The sequence below is a fragment of the Stegodyphus dumicola genome, chromosome 10 (assembly GCF_044657685.1).
Source record: "Stegodyphus dumicola isolate Sdum_Otavi_A_Nest chromosome 10, ASM4465768v1".
NCBI lineage: Eukaryota > Metazoa > Arthropoda > Arachnida > Araneae > Eresidae > Stegodyphus > Stegodyphus dumicola.
In genome coordinates, this window is record NC_140777.1 from 67,031,778 (window position 1) to 67,051,777 (window position 20,000).

Sequence of the window (20,000 nt, forward strand, 5' to 3'; positions counted from 1 at the left end):
CGCTAAATGTGATAACTTCATAATGTGAATACGAGCCAGTTTTCTTTCAAAGGACCTTCCCTCAGGCAGAGAGCTCTAGCATGGTTTCTCATATTCATATATCGTAACCTAACCTATTTAAAAGTTAATTCGTCTTTAAGTACAATCCATGGTTGACAAATTAATAATGCATCATTGATAAATAATGGTAAATTGGTAGTCATGATGAAAACTCGGATAACCTTAAGCAACATGCAGTTACCAATCTTGAAATATGGAACAACGGAATGTTCTCACTCGAAAGCCAGGAGTCTCCGGAGGGCTTCTCCGTTGAGCGGAAATTCGGTATCAAAAGAACTCAGTTCACTACTCGATGCATGATTCGCATTGCGAAATTTATAATATGATTCTTATGTAACATATAGAGTCGGCAAATAATTTCTATTTTTAGTGTGAAATAAAACTCCAATTTTTATGTAAAAAATAAACTTTAATCAGACAAGTATCTTCTGTTCTGTTTGATGACCTTTTGCCATCTTTTTGGTAACTTCATGAATCCGCGCTCACAGAACGTCTGCTCTTCATCAGCAAAAAACGCAATCAAGAGTGATTTGAGGTTATCACTATTACTGAAGTTTTTACCATTTATCAGGTTTTATAAACCTCGAAATAAATGATAATCTGATAAGTGCAAGGCCGGGGCTATATGGGGGATGCAACTTCACTTTCCAATCAAGCTCCACTAACTTCTTACATGTTGTTAAATATGCATGGGAACTCGCATTGTCCAACGACTCATTTGCAATTTGCCATTTCTGGAATTTTCTCTTTTATTGCTTCCTCCAATTTCATAAGTTGTTAGCAGTAAATATTTGAGTTGATAGTTTGTTTGCGTGGAAGCAGCTCAAAATACACAACCCCTTTGTTATCCCACTAAACTTCTAACATGATCTTTTTCTGATACAATTTGTCTTTCGATGTGATTTGTGCTGATTCACCATGAGTGGACCATGATCCTTTTTTTTATTAATGTTATTTTAGACAATGCATTTTTCAACATTATTGTAGACAATGCATTTTCCAATGATAATTCATTTCAAAACAGGGTCGATTGCATTACATATGAAATGTGTATCCCAAATATTGATTCGTTGTGTTAATGATGAACCCAAATATCAAGCTTGTTAACAAGTCCAAGACATCTTAAATAATTTTCAGTTGTTGTGTGTGATGCATTTAAACTTTTTGCAATCTGTCGTACATTTATACGACGATTTGATTGAATTATTTCTTTTAACTTTGTCATGACCATTTTCAGAAGATCGGTTAGAACGTTGGTCATCTTCAAGAGAAAATCTTCAGAAGGAAATGTTTTAAACCAACTGTGTTAAATGTGTTATTTTAAGCAAGTAACACTATAAACTTCACGTATCTCTGTGAATCTCAGCCGCTTTCTTGTTTTTGTGAAAAAGTAAAATATGTGAAAAATGTTCATTTTTGCACCCAATGTTAAAATTGATCATAAACTAACAGTTGTAAACAAAAATACACGAAATTTGTCCTATAGGAACCTCAAAATTTTCAGCTGCTAAATCTCAAAAGAAAAAATTCTGAGAATGTAAAATATGTTATTATATTAAAATGTTAAGTATTATATTAAAATTTTATATTCATATTATATTAAAATTCTAAATTTTATGTTCAATTTATACTAATAGTCTAAATTTTGTGATCTTTAGCTGTTTTCTTACATTTTTATATTGAAAGATTCCTCTGTAGGAAATGCTTTTATTTACGAAATTACTTTTAAATACGATGGAAATAATATTAATAATTAAAATACATATATTCATTTAGAAGTCAAACAACAAAAATCAGCGCAAATTTTCACAGGACTAGTTTCGATGTTTTTACCTAACCATCATCCTCATCTGCCAAAGAGCAAATGAACGAGATAAGATATAATGATAAGACAAGAATGGTTGGACAGAAGTTAAGTTACTGGCGCCATATATTGATGAAACAAGGAAACTAAAGCATAATTTTCTTTAAGACTGAAGGTAAAGCTGAAATGGAATTAGGGTCGTTAACCAGGACAGAAAGTGTTTTTTGAATGTGAAACGTCTCTAAAAAATCTAATTCACCAAGGAAGATGTTTTTTGAATAATTTTAGCTGCAGAAAAATGGAAAGTGTGATTTTCGGACCAATAATACCGGGCAAAAGAGGACTTCTGTGTTTCCGTTTTTGTAACATATGTCTTACTTTCTTTAACGCGAAATTTGAAGGCTGTCTTAGTCTCACCAATGTAAATTAAACCACACTGGCAAGGAAACCTGTAAATAGACAAGGAATTCATATCCGGAACCTGGTCCTTAAATATGGAATTCATAATTTTATTGATAGGAGAAGAAACAACCGAAAGTTAAATTTCTGTAAAATACGTGCAATTTTATAGCTAATTCACGGAAAGAAAGGAATGACAACAGAATTCTTATAATCACCTAAGACAGGATTGTACCTTTTGATGTGTTCCGATGTGAATTTTTTAACTGCACGGTTAATAATGTTCAATGAAAAAACCCCTGCCAATAGCAACTGCTTTTAAATAAGTTAGTTCTTGATTAAGAGCCAGTTTGGAAGAGCAAACTTGAAGTGCACGGAAAACAAAGGAATAAAAGGAAGCTAACTTTTGTTTAGTCGGAGGACATGAAGCGTGATGGAAGGCAAACCGATGAAGGTTTACGATGAACAGTAGTACTGAAGTTGGATGTGTTACGTGTGACCAAAATGTCGAGGAACAGAAGAGAACTGCATGTCTCAAGTTCGAAAGTGAACTGAATAGCAGAATCAATGGAATTCATTATTGAAAGAACTTCATTTAAATCATCTTTATTATCGTCAAACAGGGTAAAAGTATCGTCTACGTAGCGGAACCATACCGGGAAGTTGGAAGTTTCAAATAATTTATTCATAATAATGCATGTGGATATCAGCCAGGATGGGACTAATACGGCTTCCCATAGCTAATCCCTTAGTCTGCTTATCATACTCATTTTTTTAAAACAAAATGCGTTTGTTTCAAACAGAGTTGAGTAAGGGAAATTAGCTCATCAATTTCGATGCAAGAGAAATGAAATTCGCGAAGTCTGGTTTCTAGACATCTTAATGCACCCTACAATCGAACTTTGGTGAATAACGATTTTACATCAAAAAAAAATCATTAGTAAATTTCTAGGAGAAATACTTTTAACTTTCTTTACAAGCCCTATTCAATTTTTATGGTGTAAATGTTATTATCTAATAGAGTTGAAAATCTAGAAACTAAATATTTAGCAGGAAAGGAATACCACTTTTATGAATTTTGAGAAGAGCATATAATCTGGCACAATTCGCAACAGATAAGCGATCGTTTCAAGTGGATCGGAAGGATTTGTGAAGATTTGATCGCAGTTTTTATTTTTGAGATGTCCGAAGGTGAAGGGTCTTTCGGGATCGGAATATATGGTGCTTCGTTTAAGAGTTTGGTGACACCATCAATGTAAGTGTTCTTGTTCATGACGACTATCTAGCCAACATTTGTCAGCCTTTGAAATGATAATGTCCTGGTTAGAATGAATTTCACGCATTGTAGCTCTTTCTCTCGCGTTTAGACTTAGTTTCAAAGGTTTATTGTCGAATTTCACATTATGCGCGATAAGATGCCTAATCATTTCTTTCTGTGTATCTGAAACTTTACCGAATTTGGAAGCTTTTTCGATAGGAGTGAAAATCTTTGGAAGCGAAGGTTTTGAGGTTTGTGAGAAGTTAAAATTATATTTGACAATTCTCTCTTGTAGTCATAAACTAATTCTAGAAATATTAACCATTGTCTTAATATTTGCAATGGGAAGATTTTTTTAACTACTTAAATTGGAAGAATGTAAAAAAAGTTTTGAGAATTTAAATGCAAGGGTGTTTTTATGACGGTTAACCACATTCTCAGTTCTAGACCAAGCCATTTGTTCTATAGCAGCGAACTTTGTATATGAATTAGCGAGTTCCAGATGAAGCTTATATATCTCAAGTTCAATTTGGATAACTGTTGAGTTTTGAAAGTGAGGTTGCATCCCCCATATAGCCCGGCCTTGCACTTATCAGATTATCATTTATTTCGAGGTTTACAAAACTTGATAAATGGTAAAAACTTCAGTAATAGTGATAACCTCAAACCGCTCTTGATTGTGTTTTTTTCTGGTGAAGAGCAGACGTTCGTGAGCGCGGATTCATGAAGTTATCAAAAAGATGGCAAAAGGTCATCGAACAGAACGTAAGATTCTTGTCTAATTAAAGTTTATTTTTTACATGAAAATTGGAGTTTTATTTCTCACTAAAAATAGAAATTATTCGCCGACTCTATATGTTACATGAGAATCATATTATAAATAGTTTCGCAATGCGAGTCATGCATCGAGTAGTGAACTGAGTTCTTATGATACCGAATTTCCGCTCAACGGGGAAGCCCTCCGGAGACTCCTGGCTTTCGGGTGAGAACATTCCGTTGTTCCATATTTCAAGATTGGTAACTGCATGTTGCTTAAGGGTATCCGAGTTTTCATCATGACTACCAATTTACCATTATTTATCAATGATGGATTATTAATTTGTCAACCCTGGATTGTACTTAAAGACGAATTAACTTTTAAATAGGTTAGGTTACGATACATGAATATGGGAAACCATGCTAGAGCTCTCTGCCTGAGGGTAAGAATATCCCTTACGAGGGACCGAAAAAAGGCAAGTTTGCATTTTAAGAGAATTCTTGAAACACGATTGGAAGAATTTTGATTAGATTTGCATTTTGGCAGCTGAGGGTGATGGTTCGGTAAAAACATCGAACTAGTCCTGTGAAAATTTGCAAATATAACGCTGGTATTTGTTGTTTGACTTCTCAATTAGTTATTTTTACCTAAAGTGTTATTTTTACCTAAATTAAAGTACATATTGCTGTGTGATTAAATACAGAAATATACTGTATGTTGTTGTAAAACAAAATTAAATACAAATATGAACTGATTAATCAGTTCTTGAATCTTCATAAAAAATTCCACAAATGTCTACAGCAATAGTTTCAAATTAAATGCATAGCGTTTTTTTTTAACTGACAGCACTCAGAGCAATCTGAAACTCAATATACCAGCTGGAATACTATCACATTTGGAATACTATCTCATGACGACATGAGAAGCGATTGCTGCGATTAGGGAAAATTTGGCGCTGTTCTAGTCTACACAACTGAAAATTTGCATGAAATACAAATACATTTTGAAACTTCAAATGCTCTGTTACGGAAACTACAGCAGTGTCAGTAACTCAGGCTAGAAAAATAAGAGAAAATCACCGACGTACACAATGAATGTTAACTGGGTTCAGCATGCGTTACTTGTGAAGGAGTTTTATCTTCATCAATCGAACACAACTGCCACTGTTCATGAGTTTAGAAGTTACAGAGGCCTACGTAAAAGCCCTGTATTGATTAACACATTGAAAGACATGATTCAGAAATTAGAAGAAACAGGATTCTTAGCAGTTCAGTTTGGTACAGGGAGGAAACAGGTGTCAGAATAGACAGTTACTGATGTCGCGGCAGCAATCATTGATGTCATCCATGCGGCCACTGCTAAGAGAAAAGCGCAATTAATGGATTCGAAACTTTCGACGGTATGTCAAATCTTTCAGAAAGTTCACTTCTACCCGTGCAATATAAGCCGCGGGCAGGATTTAAAATACAACGATTATGAAGACTGCTGACATTTCTTGCCAAAATGGAAATCTACGATGCTTGGCCGTGCAGAATTCTGCCGGGAGATGAGGTCCATTTTCACCTAATGGGACTGTTAATGATACTACACAATTCTTCTACTTTCTGCATCCAGACAGTTCCATGCAGTTGAGAAAATCCCACTGCATTCACCAAAAGTCATTATTTGGCGTGGCTTTGCAGCAAATTTCATCAGCAGCCACTCTTTTTTTGAGAACGTTCGTTACTCTAGTAGGACAACACTTCTGAACTGTTACCACTCAAATATACCATGATATGACGACTAATTTTGTCAAGCTACAACTTCAGCAGACTCAGTTGCTGTATTAGGTGACTTTTATTTAGACGGGAGGTCCACCTCACATTTAAATGTAGTGGCTGTTGCGCGATCACATTACAGAAGAAAGGGTCGTAAGTGGCTTTTTTTCATTTGCTTGACTGCCTCTTTCCCCGTACCTAATCTCATGTAATTTTTCCTCCGAGATTAACTGAAGATCAATGATTGTCTTAATGGGGTCCTTGGCTATCTTAAAGGATAATTTATCAGTGGCTGTGCTAAGCATTCTTGGTGACATGTTACATTCGACCGTCGAGAATGTTTTGTACAGGATACAGTATGTGATTCACGAGAAGGGGGATCACACTGTAAGACCCTCGCACAGGAAGCACTTTTATTGAACAAAATACTACGGGACACTGAAATATCATCCCTGTAACTTCTTTAGTGTAGTTTATTTGTTGGATTAAAGCGATGCTGCATTGAAATTTCTTCTTTCTCCTTGATCCTAGTTCCCAGTTCTGCTGATATGCCGGAATTATCATGCGAACTTGCATGACGGGATTTGGATCTCTGAAGTAGTGTCGTTCGACGCCTGGCTATAGCATTTTTGACAGCTATTGATACTGACTGCTGCCGTGACTGAAGGAGCGCTGAGGGTGAGGTAAGGGGCGTGACCAGTGACCATTGCCACGTGAGTGTTGAAGTTTCAACTCATTGGTCTGGAGGAGTCTTGATTTGCTGTCCTGCGTCTCGTGAACTGATAACGTCTTCCGATTTGTGGTGGTATATTATACAGAATGTTTTACAAACAGAACTGTAATATGAAAATTAAGACGGATAAGATAAATTATATACATTATTTACACTATATACAAGTCCCGATAGCATTTCAATGTTCTTAAATTAGTTAGGAAAATTTGTATCAATCATATGAGCTGCAAAGGGTCTTAGCATTCGATCCTCGTATAACAGTTCATAATGAAAGGTACCAAAATAGCTCAGAGTTTCGCACTTAAGGGCTTTTGTGAAAACGTGTTCATTAGTTAACTTGAGTTATTTGTCTAGAAAGTCCAACTTGAGGTCTTTATGCAGCTAGTGGTTACGCACGTAATAGTGTGCATTGGTCATCAGACGGAGAAATTTAGATTGTACAATTTGCAGTTTACCGATGTCCTTATCTGTAACCGCAGCCCAGGCAGGTGAGACGTAAGTTAGGATGGGCCTAATAGTTGAAGTATAAATAAGTTTTTTCTTATTCAGGTCCAGTCTGGAATTTTTCCCTATGATTGGGAAAAGCATTTTAATAACACATAATGCCTTTTTTCGTACGTCGTTCACGTGATCAGTCCATTTCAGCTTGGAGATTCCTGATAGCGTGCTTAATGTTTGCGTATTTTACAGCCAGAGCTGTATCGTCTTCATAACATGCTCGCAACGATGATGAGCAATGTGGCTTGGCAAAATCCGCAACATAGAATAGGTAGAGTATCGGTCCGACCATACTTCCTTGTGGTACACCAGCATGTATAGGTGTTACTCTGGAGATAGAATTTCCGACGGAAACTTGGAAAGTTCGAGTGGTCAGGAACGAATGCAGCAGTAGAATAAGTTCCCTGCTGAAGTTTAGATCAATTAATTTGGAGATGAGCCTCTCATGCCTGGCGCAGTCAAATGCTTTGGCCACATATAACATAAGGAGTGCGACTTAAAGTTTTTCTCGTTGATTTCACTAGTTCTTCGTTATGAAGACTATAACAACGCCACGTTTTCCCTATCGTCAGCTTTCGGATTTTTTTTTTTTTTTTTTTTTTTTTTTGTGAAATCTTTTTTTCCGTGTCATTATTAGTCCCTTTAACAAATTTGGTTCCATTTCAACTGACAGCTCAAGCTACAGTTCCCTCTCAGTGGTATGAGCTTTTAAAAAACCTGCATTTATCAAAACATGTATAACTAATAATAATAATAGTAATATCGTTAAAAAAATTCAAGTTTATGTTTATTTTCTATCTGAAATTTTTAATATAATAAAGTTTCTTCCCTGCAAGATATTTTTGTTGGTTACAGTTTGTTATTCAAATATAATGAAAAATTAATACTAAATTTTTAGGTAGACATTTATTTAAAGTAGTTCTTACATGTTTATTTAATCATTAAATAACTTATTTAAATTAAAGTAAACAAACTATGAACATTTTCAAAGATTTCAGAGAAAATTTGCCTAGTGGAACAAAATTTGAGAATAAATCGTAACAACCTAGTATCTTTCCCTTATTTATTAAATTTTTCTTCGACGCAAAAGTTAAAATACGTATGTGTGTATATAAATATTTAAAAACTTCTTTATTTCTTACCACAGCTTGATCCCTGAATGTGTTTCAGTTGCGTTAAAAATGTGTAAAGATTAGACAGAAATTACCGAAAATTATCTTCATCACAGAATATGGATACTCAAACGTCACCTCGGTTCTTTTCTTATCTAATTTTCAACGATGAAAAGCTGTTCGCATATAATGCATTCCCAAACAAAGCTATTATTCGTAGTGAAAAGTGCTTGATACCAAAATGCTTGATCAAAGCAGTGGTATCAAGCTATTAAGCTATTATTCGTTTTCTACTTCATTTTCGCTTAACTTTACATCAACTTTAATCCAGTACCAAGATAAAACCAAATCAAGCAAAAGCCAAACCCGAAAAGGCCTGAAGAAAATTCTCAGCCTCTCCTTCAATAAAATCTCTCCCTTTTTAACTCCTAGCCTAATTATTAATTATATACAGCAACTTCCGATGCAACCACGTCCCATTTCAAATTAATTGGTCAAAGTCTGCCTTGACCTTTTTCCAGCTATTTATATCTGCGTAAAAATTAGATTAGGTGCCGTACCACTTTCTTTATCAACAGCTTGAAAAACTTCAGGAAGAGGAAACGACCCTGAGTTTTCCATACACACGAAACTTTTTTTTCAATGCATTTTTTCGAAATACATTACACCCCTACAAAATGTCTTTTACGTTGAAAAGTACATTTGTCTACATTTTCTGTTTACATCACAGATCAATCATCAACCCATAACAATAAATAATGCCTATCTTCAAGTCAAGTCTTATTTTACAAAATCTGCCATCTACGACAGAAACAATCTTAACAATGTTGTTTCGCTTCAAAGCGTCCAAATCAACGCAGTAAGAAATCTTTATCAAAACGCCGTTTCCTGCAGACCGTCTAGTGGCTAAGTGCTCATTAAGCAAACGGAAAAGGGCTCCTTATCCCTTACCTCTTATCTAGTACTTCCGATGTCAGCTTCGAAGCCCAACCTCTAATTTACTGACCACTTCCTGTCCAGGGATCCACAGTTAGAAAAAACTTCTGAAAGGATAATTTCTACATAATACACAGAACCGATGACAGCTTGATAAAATTGATTTTTATCAAAAGAAACAATTTACAACTCGGAAACTATCCACAAAAGTACTCGTACTATTCTTCATATTATTACAATCAGTAGTTAGGCTTCAAACTAATAAAAACGTTAAGCAAATGCAATGCAAAGTGCATCTTAAAAGACGAAACTTTTATACAAGTCCCGATAGCATTTCAATGTTCTTAAATTAGTTAGGAAAATTTGTATCAATCATATGAGCTGCAAAGGGTCTTAGCATTCGATCCTCGTATAACAGTTCATAATGAAAGGTACCAAAATAGCTCAGAGTTTCGCACTTAAGGGCTTTTGTGAAAACGTGTTCATTAGTTAACTTGAGTTATTTGTCTAGAAAGTCCAACTTGAGGTCTTTATGCAGCTAGTGGTTACGCACGTAATAGTGTGCATTGGTCATCAGACGGAGAAATTTAGATTGTACAATTTGCAGTTTACCGATGTCCTTATCTGTAACCGCAGCCCAGGCAGGTGAGACGTAAGTTAGGATGGGCCTAATAGTTGAAGTATAAATAAGTTTTTTCTTATTCAGGTCCAGTCTGGAATTTTTCCCTATGATTGGGAAAAGCATTTTAATAACACATAATGCCTTTTTTCGTACGTCGTTCACGTGATCAGTCCATTTCAGCTTGGAGATTCCTGATAGCGTGCTTAATGTTTGCGTATTTTACAGCCAGAGCTGTATCGTCTTCATAACATGCTCGCAACGATGATGAGCAATGTGGCTTGGCAAAATCCGCAACATAGAATAGGTAGAGTATCGGTCCGACCATACTTCCTTGTGGTACACCAGCATGTATAGGTGTTACTCTGGAGATAGAATTTCCGACGGAAACTTGGAAAGTTCGAGTGGTCAGGAACGAATTCAGCAGTAGAATAAGTTCCCTGCTGAAGTTTAGATCAATTAATTTGGAGATGAGCCTCTCATGCCTGGCGCAGTCAAATGCTTTGGCCACATATAACATAAGGAGTGCGACTTAAAGTTTTTTTCGTTGATTTCACTAGTTCTTCGTTATGAAGACTATAACAACGCCACGTTTTCCCTATCGTCAGCTTTCGGATTTTTTTTTTTTTTTTTTTTTTTGTGAAATCTTTTTTTCCGTGTCATTATTAGTCCCTTTAACAAATTTGGTTCCATTTCAACTGACAGCTCAAGCTACAGTTCCCTCTCAGTGGTATGAGCTTTTAAAAAACCTGCATTTATCAAAACATGTATAACTAATAATAATAATAGTAATATCGTTAAAAAAATTCAAGTTTATGTTTATTTTCTATCTGAAATTTTTAATATAATAAAGTTTCTTCCCTGCAAGATATTTTTGTTGATTACAGTTTGTTATTCAAATATAATGAAAAATTAATACTAAATTTTTAGGTAGACATTTATTTAAAGTAGTTCTTACATGTTTATTTAATCATTAAATAACTTATTTAAATTAAAGTAAACAAACTATGAACATTTTCAAAGATTTCAGAGAAAATTTGCCTAGTGGAACAAAATTTGAGAATAAATCGTAACAACCTAGTATCTTTCCCTTATTTATTAAACTTTGCGCGGATTTAATCGCGGATATCTCAGTGCTCCAAAGTCGCTCTGAACAAACAACTGCAACTGCGAAACTGATGCTCTCTCCCGTCTTACATAGTTTCCCCCCAACCGCGGAAAAATCTCCAGTACTTTCTGCTTCTCGAAATTACTGGAAGCCATCTGAAGCCCGGATATGGATACAGCTAGTTTTCCAATTATAATATCTATTATATTCAGGAACGGAGCCTAAATGTCGCCAAATCGTCGCGACGTTTGACGAGTTTTATCAATTTCTCGGCAAATTTGGCGACTGCGTTACCAGGTTGCCGATACCTCGCCAAATCAGCGAGATACCCATTTACTCAAAGTTAAATAGACTTGCCCTGTATTCTTATTTTTCCGGCACAGCATCTTCTCTCTCAAGCTTTTTATTCCAATGCAGAAAAATACAATTTCACTAGAATTTTCTATTTTTGTACAAAATTCGTAACCGTATAAATAAAAATTATATTAAATGTAAAATACAGTAGACAGTGCTTAATGTGATCGCGGTTAATGCCATTAATGCGGTTAATCGCGATCGCGGTTAATGTTATCATTCGAATATTGGCAACGAATTGCTGATGTACGAAAACATGGAAAATACATCGCATAGTGTGATCTAAAATTCAGTTTATAGGATCGAAATATTACAGAATGAATTTTTTAAACTGAAGTAAAATCGCCAAATAAAGTTAAAATAGTTATAAAATTGCTCTGTAACAGAGAAATGTCGCCAAGTAAGGAATTTAAGTCGCCAAATTCCAATGGATTAGATTTTAATCAACCATTTAAAGTTAAAACTTTATGTACTGTAGTTTTGACGAAGATTTTGAATAATTCTAAAGATGAGGGCGATCAGACACTCTTCTTCAAAAATAAAACAATTTCTTCAGAATTTCTTTTTTCCCTAAAAAAATTTCTCTGGAAACATCTGGGTCAAACTAAAGTTGCTTTTTTGCTTAATTTTAAATTTTACATTGAATGTTCTCTTCGAATGAGGTTTGCCCTTCGAGTATTAAAATTAGAGGTAAAGTATCGCTTATATAATTCCTAAAAGCATTTTGAAGAGTTCAAAAATGAATTTTTGCATTAAAGACATTATAAATAGTTTATAAGCAAAGGCTTGCATTTTCTTAATTAAAATTCTGTGAAACTGCCTGTGTGCTTCTGATTATTAGTTAATTTATCAGTTATTACTAGTTATTTAAATTAGTCAAATTCCGTTGCTATTTTTAAGGGCATTTCTTTCTCATTGCTTAAAGTTATCAAAATAGCTGTGAAAAGACGTTATCACATTAAAAGGCGCCTATTCCAAACACTTTTGTCATCAGTTTTAAAAACCTCAGAATTGATGTATTTTAATAACTTTTATTTAGTTCACCCATGGTGTTTCACTGTGAATGAAATTTTCCCATCGATGTTTTACTTCGTGGTAAGATATCGTGTTTGAATTTTGCACACACACTGTTGGACAATGATAATGGAATGTGCTGAAGAGAGTTTCACAAAATTACAGTTATTTATAGTTATTTAAATTAGTCAAATTCCGTTGCTATTTTTAAGGGCATTTCTTTCTCATTGTTTAAAGTTATCATTCTTTTATTGTTATCAAAATAGCTGTGAAAAGACGTGATCACATTAAAAGGCGCCTATTGCAAACACTTTTGTCAAAATTCTGTTGGTACTTTCAATGTATTCTGAGAAAGCTGAGAGAAACGAATAAGCCTCACAGTAAAAGCGTTTGGCTTTGAAAGCAAATGTAAAATGAGAGCAAACAAAAGTAGCAAAATGGTGTTTTATTTTACTCAAAGAAATGCGATTTATCGAAAATTCTACGTCTCCTTTGCTAAGTGGAATTCCAAATTCGAACATTCAGAGGCATTTGTAAGTGTCAATGCATGTTCTGCTATCGAAAAAGGCTTGGAATTCGGGAAATAATACAGAGAATCAACAGACTGAGGGAAGTGCATTTTTTTTCTTTTCCTTAAGCATAGGATTAAAAAAGTTAGAATTCAATTTCTTTTAGGATTAGACTGAGCAAACAACAAAATTTAACATTATTTGTAACAGATGTTTAAAATATTGTATAATATTTTTTCCTTTGGTCATAAACCTAGTTATTAAATTTGTCTATTTTGTATTTTTTGGAAGAATCGGTTTCTTCATAATTTTAAAAACATCAGAATTAATGTATTTTATTAACTTTTATTTAGTTCACCCATGGTATTTCACTGTGAATGAAATTTTCCCATCGATGTTTTACTTCGTGGTAAGATATCGTGTTTGAATTCTGCACACACAAATGACAAATTATTAATTAGATATTTTTTACATTGTTTTATAAAATGAGTTGGAGACGGAAGCAAACGGAGAAATTAAACTGTTTGTAAAAAACATTGCCTTTTTGTAAGCCATCTCTGTGCATTTAATGTCGAAATCGCGATATTCGCTTCTTATAAGCGTTTTTTAATTGGTATCACGCAACTGAGGCTAAAAAGCACAAAATAAAATAGAATTTTAAAAAAAAATATGTAATAATCTTTTATTTAGTGCACTAAAAAGAAAAATAATTTATTATATAATTTAATAGAAATAATAGATTCAACAAATCTGTTTATTGAATTCATTTATCAATTTTGCATCGCGAATAACATAGGCGGGGAGCACCTATGATAAATTTAAAAAGCTAACGTCTTACATGTATATGGGACAATGCAACTCAATTAACGGGTTTCGTTTTTTGAGTTTGATAAATAACCGGTGCGCAGTGCCAAGTTTGTGGAATTCTAAGGATTTTTAAGCGAAAACAGATCGTTGGATACATGGCGCTAAAAGGAACAGAGTAAAGAAACAGAGAATTTCGCGGAAAATGTGTTTTATTTTTTAATGTGTTATATAATCTTTTATTTAATAATTTAAATTCCTATTATAAAATTTTAAAATGTTTTTCTTTTAATATATTGATAATGTTTTACCAGCTTACGATAAATATGCGATAGTTTGGAATTTGTTTTCGTTGAAGGCTTTTCTAGGTGGTGCAGTAATTAAGTGCCAAAAATTTGATAATCATACAAAATTGTTTCCTTATCTCCAGACGAACATCTGCCATAACCCAAGGTTCGATTATCTAATTACATTTACAATTCCTGTACTGTTGAGAACAAAAAGCAAAATCCTAAATAAGCGCATATTCATCGCTACAAAACTATTCATTTTTACACAAGTCCTTAAGCACCATTTTACATGTTAAAGTTACCTCACTGCTGACTTTGGATATTCGGATCTAAACAAACTTATGCTATGCTGAAGGATAACATCCCGAGATCCTGAAATCTGTCCTTAACACAGTCCTTACAATACTTCACATAGTTCGATATTGTTGGTAAAAAGGAGCTGTTTACTCTATGACGCTAAATATCAGTTCAGAATAGTCCTTTTATAATACATTGTAAATCGGGAGCACAATGCCTGGATAGCTGAACATCATCAGTGGGAACCAGAAGCCGATATTCTACGACTCCGGAACAGTCTTTGTACAATACTTCGGAAAAAGGAAGACCACACTTGGAATACGGCACATCCACAGTCGCTGCCGAAAGCAAATGTTCCAAATGGCTAAATTGGGAATTTTTCTATTTCACCTTTTTCTATTCCTGGCACACCTTTTTCTATTTCCTTCGCTCATAAAGGAATAATCCTGAAGACAGAGTTTCAGTTGATCATCACTTCACAAATTATAAAATTCGGTATACACACGTCGAGACCAGAACCCCACAACAGATCTTAGCATTCCCTTTTCAGGAGATTTTTCGTTCACATTCTTCTCTTTCGTCAACCCTAAATTAATAACCACAGCCAGTCATCATTTCTTACGTCGGTAAACAGGAAAACTTTCATCAGCGTTTGGCTGGAATCTTTATCTCTCTGTCTCCTCAAGTCATCTCCACTAAAATGTGTTTCCAGTCATCTCCACTTTTTGCATCTCAAAATACTATCCACCTTTCCACAGTTATCACCTGCATTCTCTCTCTTTTTTTCATGTTCTTCATTTTCGCTAACTTCTCATCCAACTCAAGACAAGTTGAAGGTCCCGAAAAGGAAAAGAAGCTTCATTATTTCGATTAAATTTTCCAACTTAAATCTAGACCTAATAATTAATTAAACGCCACCTTCTGACGCAACCACGCCTCACTTCTTAATCTGTCCATCTGTAATCTCCCACAGCCTTTTCCGAACCATCACTATCAATGCATTTGTTTAAAAAAAGCCGCCAACTCCGTTTCCCCCAGAACGAAATAAATTTTAACCTTCCCTTCGAGGTTTTTGGACACTCACCCCTAAGAGGTCTTTTTCAAAACACATGTCCTTTCCGGGTCTCCGTGGCTAGCTTCTAATTAAGAGAAGAGAAGAGATTCTCTCTCTCTGCAACAGAAATAAAAAGTGAAAAGAATCCTTTATTCACATCTAACTGTTAAAAATGTTTTTCGGTGCCTGCTGCTGAACCCGATATTTCCTGTTAAGTTCCATGACAATTAGAAATAACTTTGAAGCCGGAATCTGCACATAGCTTTGTAAAAAATGGAAGCAAATTTCGTCAACTTGTATCCGACGCGTAATTTTTGCCTTTTCGTTTGTGAAAGAGCGCCCAACTGTGCCACTGTGATTACGTTAATACACAAGTACCAAATTTAGTATATTCGCACATATGTTCCCAGAGGCCAGAAAAGAAATGCGGAAGTTTTAAAAAATAATTTACTATTAATTTGTTATTAGTCATGGCCTCGTTTAGTGAACTTCAGCTACAAAACTTCACAAATTATAAATATCTCCAAACCCAGTGGTTCTCAAATTTTTATGCCCAATGTACTGCTTTCCCTAGTGCTGGAACACCAGAACTTAAAAATTACATGTATGCATTTATTTGGGTTTAGATTATTTTCTAACATGATTTAATAACTATAAATTAAACAACAAAAAGTAAAGAAAACTTTGATAAATGCTAAATCTTGAATAAAAGTAGTTTTTTATACTCATAAACTAAACCTAAGCACTTAACAACTAAATATAAGGCTAATTTTACTTCCCCCTGAAAATATGAAATTCCGATTAGGTTCAGAAACCCTGTTCTAAACACTATCCTCTAAAGCAATAGTCTCTAAAGCGCAGTACGCCAAAGAAGTAGGCTGAGGATCCCTTATGAGTTTTTGATTGTATACCCCGTGAGTGTCTGGTTGCTTACTGTTATAAGGTGCATGGTATGGTTTCATTAGCGTCTGGAGAGCTCAAGATCAAATCTGAACCAGTTTTAAAGCCCATACATATTGCATTTTACTGTATCGTATCAGTCTGGATCGTACAGGATCGCAACGCATTATATATCATTACACAGAGTACAAGTTATAATTATTTTTGTTTTAGGGGTACGAGATCAAAAATGTTTGGAAATTTCTCCTCTAAACACTGAAAACTCTGTATTTACTTTGTTTTATTGTATATAGTTTTACATCTTATATTAATAATGTTTTTTTTTCTTTACAGAATTGTGAAAGGTTTTCCACCTGTCTCGCCCTATGTTGGGGTTAGTCCAACTCTCTGCTATTTGTTAAAAGAAAAGAAATCGTTATGTTGCTTACAACTAGCTCAAGTGAGAATATTTTTAATTTTACTGTTATTTTTAACTTTATGATTTATAATTACAGACATTTCTTCTTAATGTATCCAATAAACGATTTGTGATTGCAGTCAGATTAGATATGAACCAATAGGGGATTTAGTTTTGCTCCTTCGTAAAAAAAAATTTGAGGCACTATCTCGAAAGATAAATGCTGAAATATTCGCAAAGGAAACAACGCAAGTGGAAAACGTCGTCATATAAAACATCATGGGAGAAAAGGAAGCAAAGAGAAAGCATCATAGTTCTGAAACATGGTGATACAAAACATCATAGAAGAGAAAGCAGTTCCAAATCTTCGCAGTTTTAAAACATCGTCATAAAATATATCAGGATGAAAAATAAAAACCTACAAATTATCGCATGAATCATCATAGCACTGCAGCCATGCGTTTACAGACTTTCCCGCCTATCCGGTGTAGTGGTTAGTGACGCTGACTGCCGTACCGACAGGCTCGGGTTCGAAACACGGGGAACACATGGATGTTTGTAAGCGTATAGAGTCTGTGCTGCAAAGGGATACTCAAAATTTCCGGCGAGCCGCAAGTCCTTTCGAATGTTTGCTGGGAGACGAAGAGGGGTGGGAGACACTCGGACCGTTTCCTGAAGTATTCTACCTCAAAATCGGGCGGAACTGCGCAGTTAGTGAAGTGCGACTTACTACGCCTGAACGACCAATGGTGAAATTCTGGGTTACCATCCACTTCTACCTGTAAATGTTTACAAACTTTAACACACTTTAAATGTATTTTTGTATGATGAATTGGGAGCATGAAAAAGAATTAGAAATATTTTTACCTCTACATTTCTTAGTTTTGAATTTAATAGTAAATATTTACTGAGAAAGAAAGGAGGAAACCGAAAATTAAAATAAAGGAATGCTGCGTATAACAGTTAACAGAATTTTAAACTTAGCTGAATTGGTAGTGAAAACATGCTTTCTAAACTTTTAAAGTCTGAAAATACGTGTTTGCTGTGTTATCTGCGATGTTATTTGTAAGAAACCATGATATTTTCTACACTGATCTTTTACAAAATTGCGAAGTTTTTTGATCCGCTTTATTTTTTCGGACGATGTTTTTATACCACGATAATTTAGAACTACGATATTTTCTCCTTGCTTTTTATTCCCTAAGAGAGTTTTGTCGCAATGTTTTCGACAGACTCTTCACAAAATTACGTAGACCTTTCATAAAAACAACGTGAATCTAAAGTGAAATTTTGCTTTGATTTCAAATGGATGTGCACCTCTTTCGTGTTACTGTAAAAATTCAAATATATAAGAATTTGCCAGTGAATTCTAGCTTTTAAATTAATTCGAGTCGTAAAAGTTTGAAATGTTTAGTATAAATTTGAAAGCTCTTGACAAGAGAAACCGATTACTGCCAAGATCTATATCTACGAGTTGGAAGAAGCATCGGTTGTTCAAATCTGCTTCAATCTCCTTCAAGCTTGCTTATGGAATCATTTAGAATTTTTGATATCAGGGAACATGAAAAATGCGTAATGCCCTCGTCGGGATTCGAAATCTGGAGCTTCCGATTGCTAGCCGGATGTACTTACAATGCACACGGTAAGGAGAGTGGAAACTTCTCTTAAAGGGTGACTAGGAAAGAATGAATACAGTATCCAAATCCTGATGGTAACGAATTATCGTTCTCCACCTTTTAGTTCGAGTGCCAACTGTAGAGTCATTTAGAATTTTATTTTTTCATATCACAGGGCATAATAACTCAGCATTACTCTCTCCAGCGCGGACCTTCCGATAGCTGGCCAGATGTACTTCCAATTGCAACAAGAAGGCACGCTGCAAAGAGAAAGAAAATACCTTTAAACCTTTGAAGTTTTGTATTCTAGCGTTTGTAGCAACTGTTGTTTCTGATTTTAGTTCATCAAGATGTGCGATGTCATATTTTAAAAGCTTGTAAACACCTAAGAGAAACGAGGAATAATAAAAATAAGAAGAAAAAAGTGCGCCTAAAGGAGTGTTTTTTAACGTTTTATATGTTACCTTTGTTCATTAAATATCATGTTCTTCGCACTTAAATAACATAAATTCAATTCAACAGCAGCATCATAAAATATTTAAAAGCAGCTTATCTTTAGAATTTCCGATAGACAGTCTCACTCGCCGGCTATAAAATTTATTTTTCCGACCCGTGTTGCCATTGCACGCTTTGAAATCGTTGAGTTTGTTAATCGAAAATTCCTTAAAGATTTAAAAAATATCAAATGGATAATAAAACAAATTAAAAATTCAAAAGTCAGGCTTCCAGGTGCCCATCGAGTGGAAGATTACGGCATTCAAATTTTGATGCCTCTTAGGTACCGTTATTCTTTTACCATGCAAATGTACTCATGCAGATTCTTCATTATTTAATTTTTGAAATATAATACAGGGAAATAATATTTGGTGGCAAAATTTTGAAAAGTGGTCCAGACTTTCAGTGTGATTCAACACAAAATGCCGTTTTGAAGCTAACAGACCTTCTGGACTAACGCTCCTTTGGGCTAAACAGAACAACTTCTGTTAAGTTAATCTATAAAAGTGAAGATTCTGTCTGTGTGTTTTCTGTCTGTGTCTGTACTGTTTGTGTGTACTACAGGACACAGCACAGGCGGAAAGCTTCAGGGTCTGTAATATACAGTCAGATACTTTTATTTAACATTGAAGCAATTTTTACTCTTTTTCGACACGTAACCTCACTTATCAAACAAAATAAATCGCCGCAGAATTTCTCTTTTTGCACCACGAGAAAGATAAAAAAATAATGTTTCAAATAAATTTTATTCCGAGTCTAAAATTATAATTAATAAAGGCTCCTAAAAAACGAAATCTATTACATTAATTGCACTGTTAAATGTATAATAGAATTATTTAATCTATCTAATTTTCCCATTAAACTGCATTCCAGCTTATTTCCTCTCTTTAGTACACTAATTATCCTATCATTTTTAAATAAAAGCTTATTGTATAAAAACCTTTTTTAAATTGTTATTTTTTTCATTAAATTTTGAAACTGTATTTTCAAAAAAAGAAAAATATTTAAATTTAGATTGCTAAATCAACAGCAATAACATAGTGGTGAAAAACTGAGAACTAACACAATTATGCTTTCCCAGTTACAAAAGTATAACGGTCACTGTCAGTTCTAGTTTCGTACATGAAATTTCCGCTGTATAAAATGCGAATGGATTTGCAGCTGTACTAACTTCTTGCTAAATTACACTAAGCCTGAATTCAGCTGTTATCCTATTAGGTCGTGCGATG

At 34.5% G+C, this 20,000-nt stretch overlaps 1 protein-coding gene across 1 annotated transcript in view; it reads left to right on the plus strand.

The window, feature by feature from the left end:
• The window catches only part of LOC118201805 (potassium channel subfamily T member 2-like), a 459,181-nt gene that overhangs the window by 377,530 nt on the left and 61,651 nt on the right, over positions 1-20,000 (plus strand). The window contains exon 19 of the mRNA XM_085825117.1: positions 16,597-16,702. Coding sequence (XP_085681243.1) covers positions 16,597-16,702 — 106 coding nt within the window. The remainder of the gene's footprint in view (positions 1-16,596; positions 16,703-20,000) is intronic.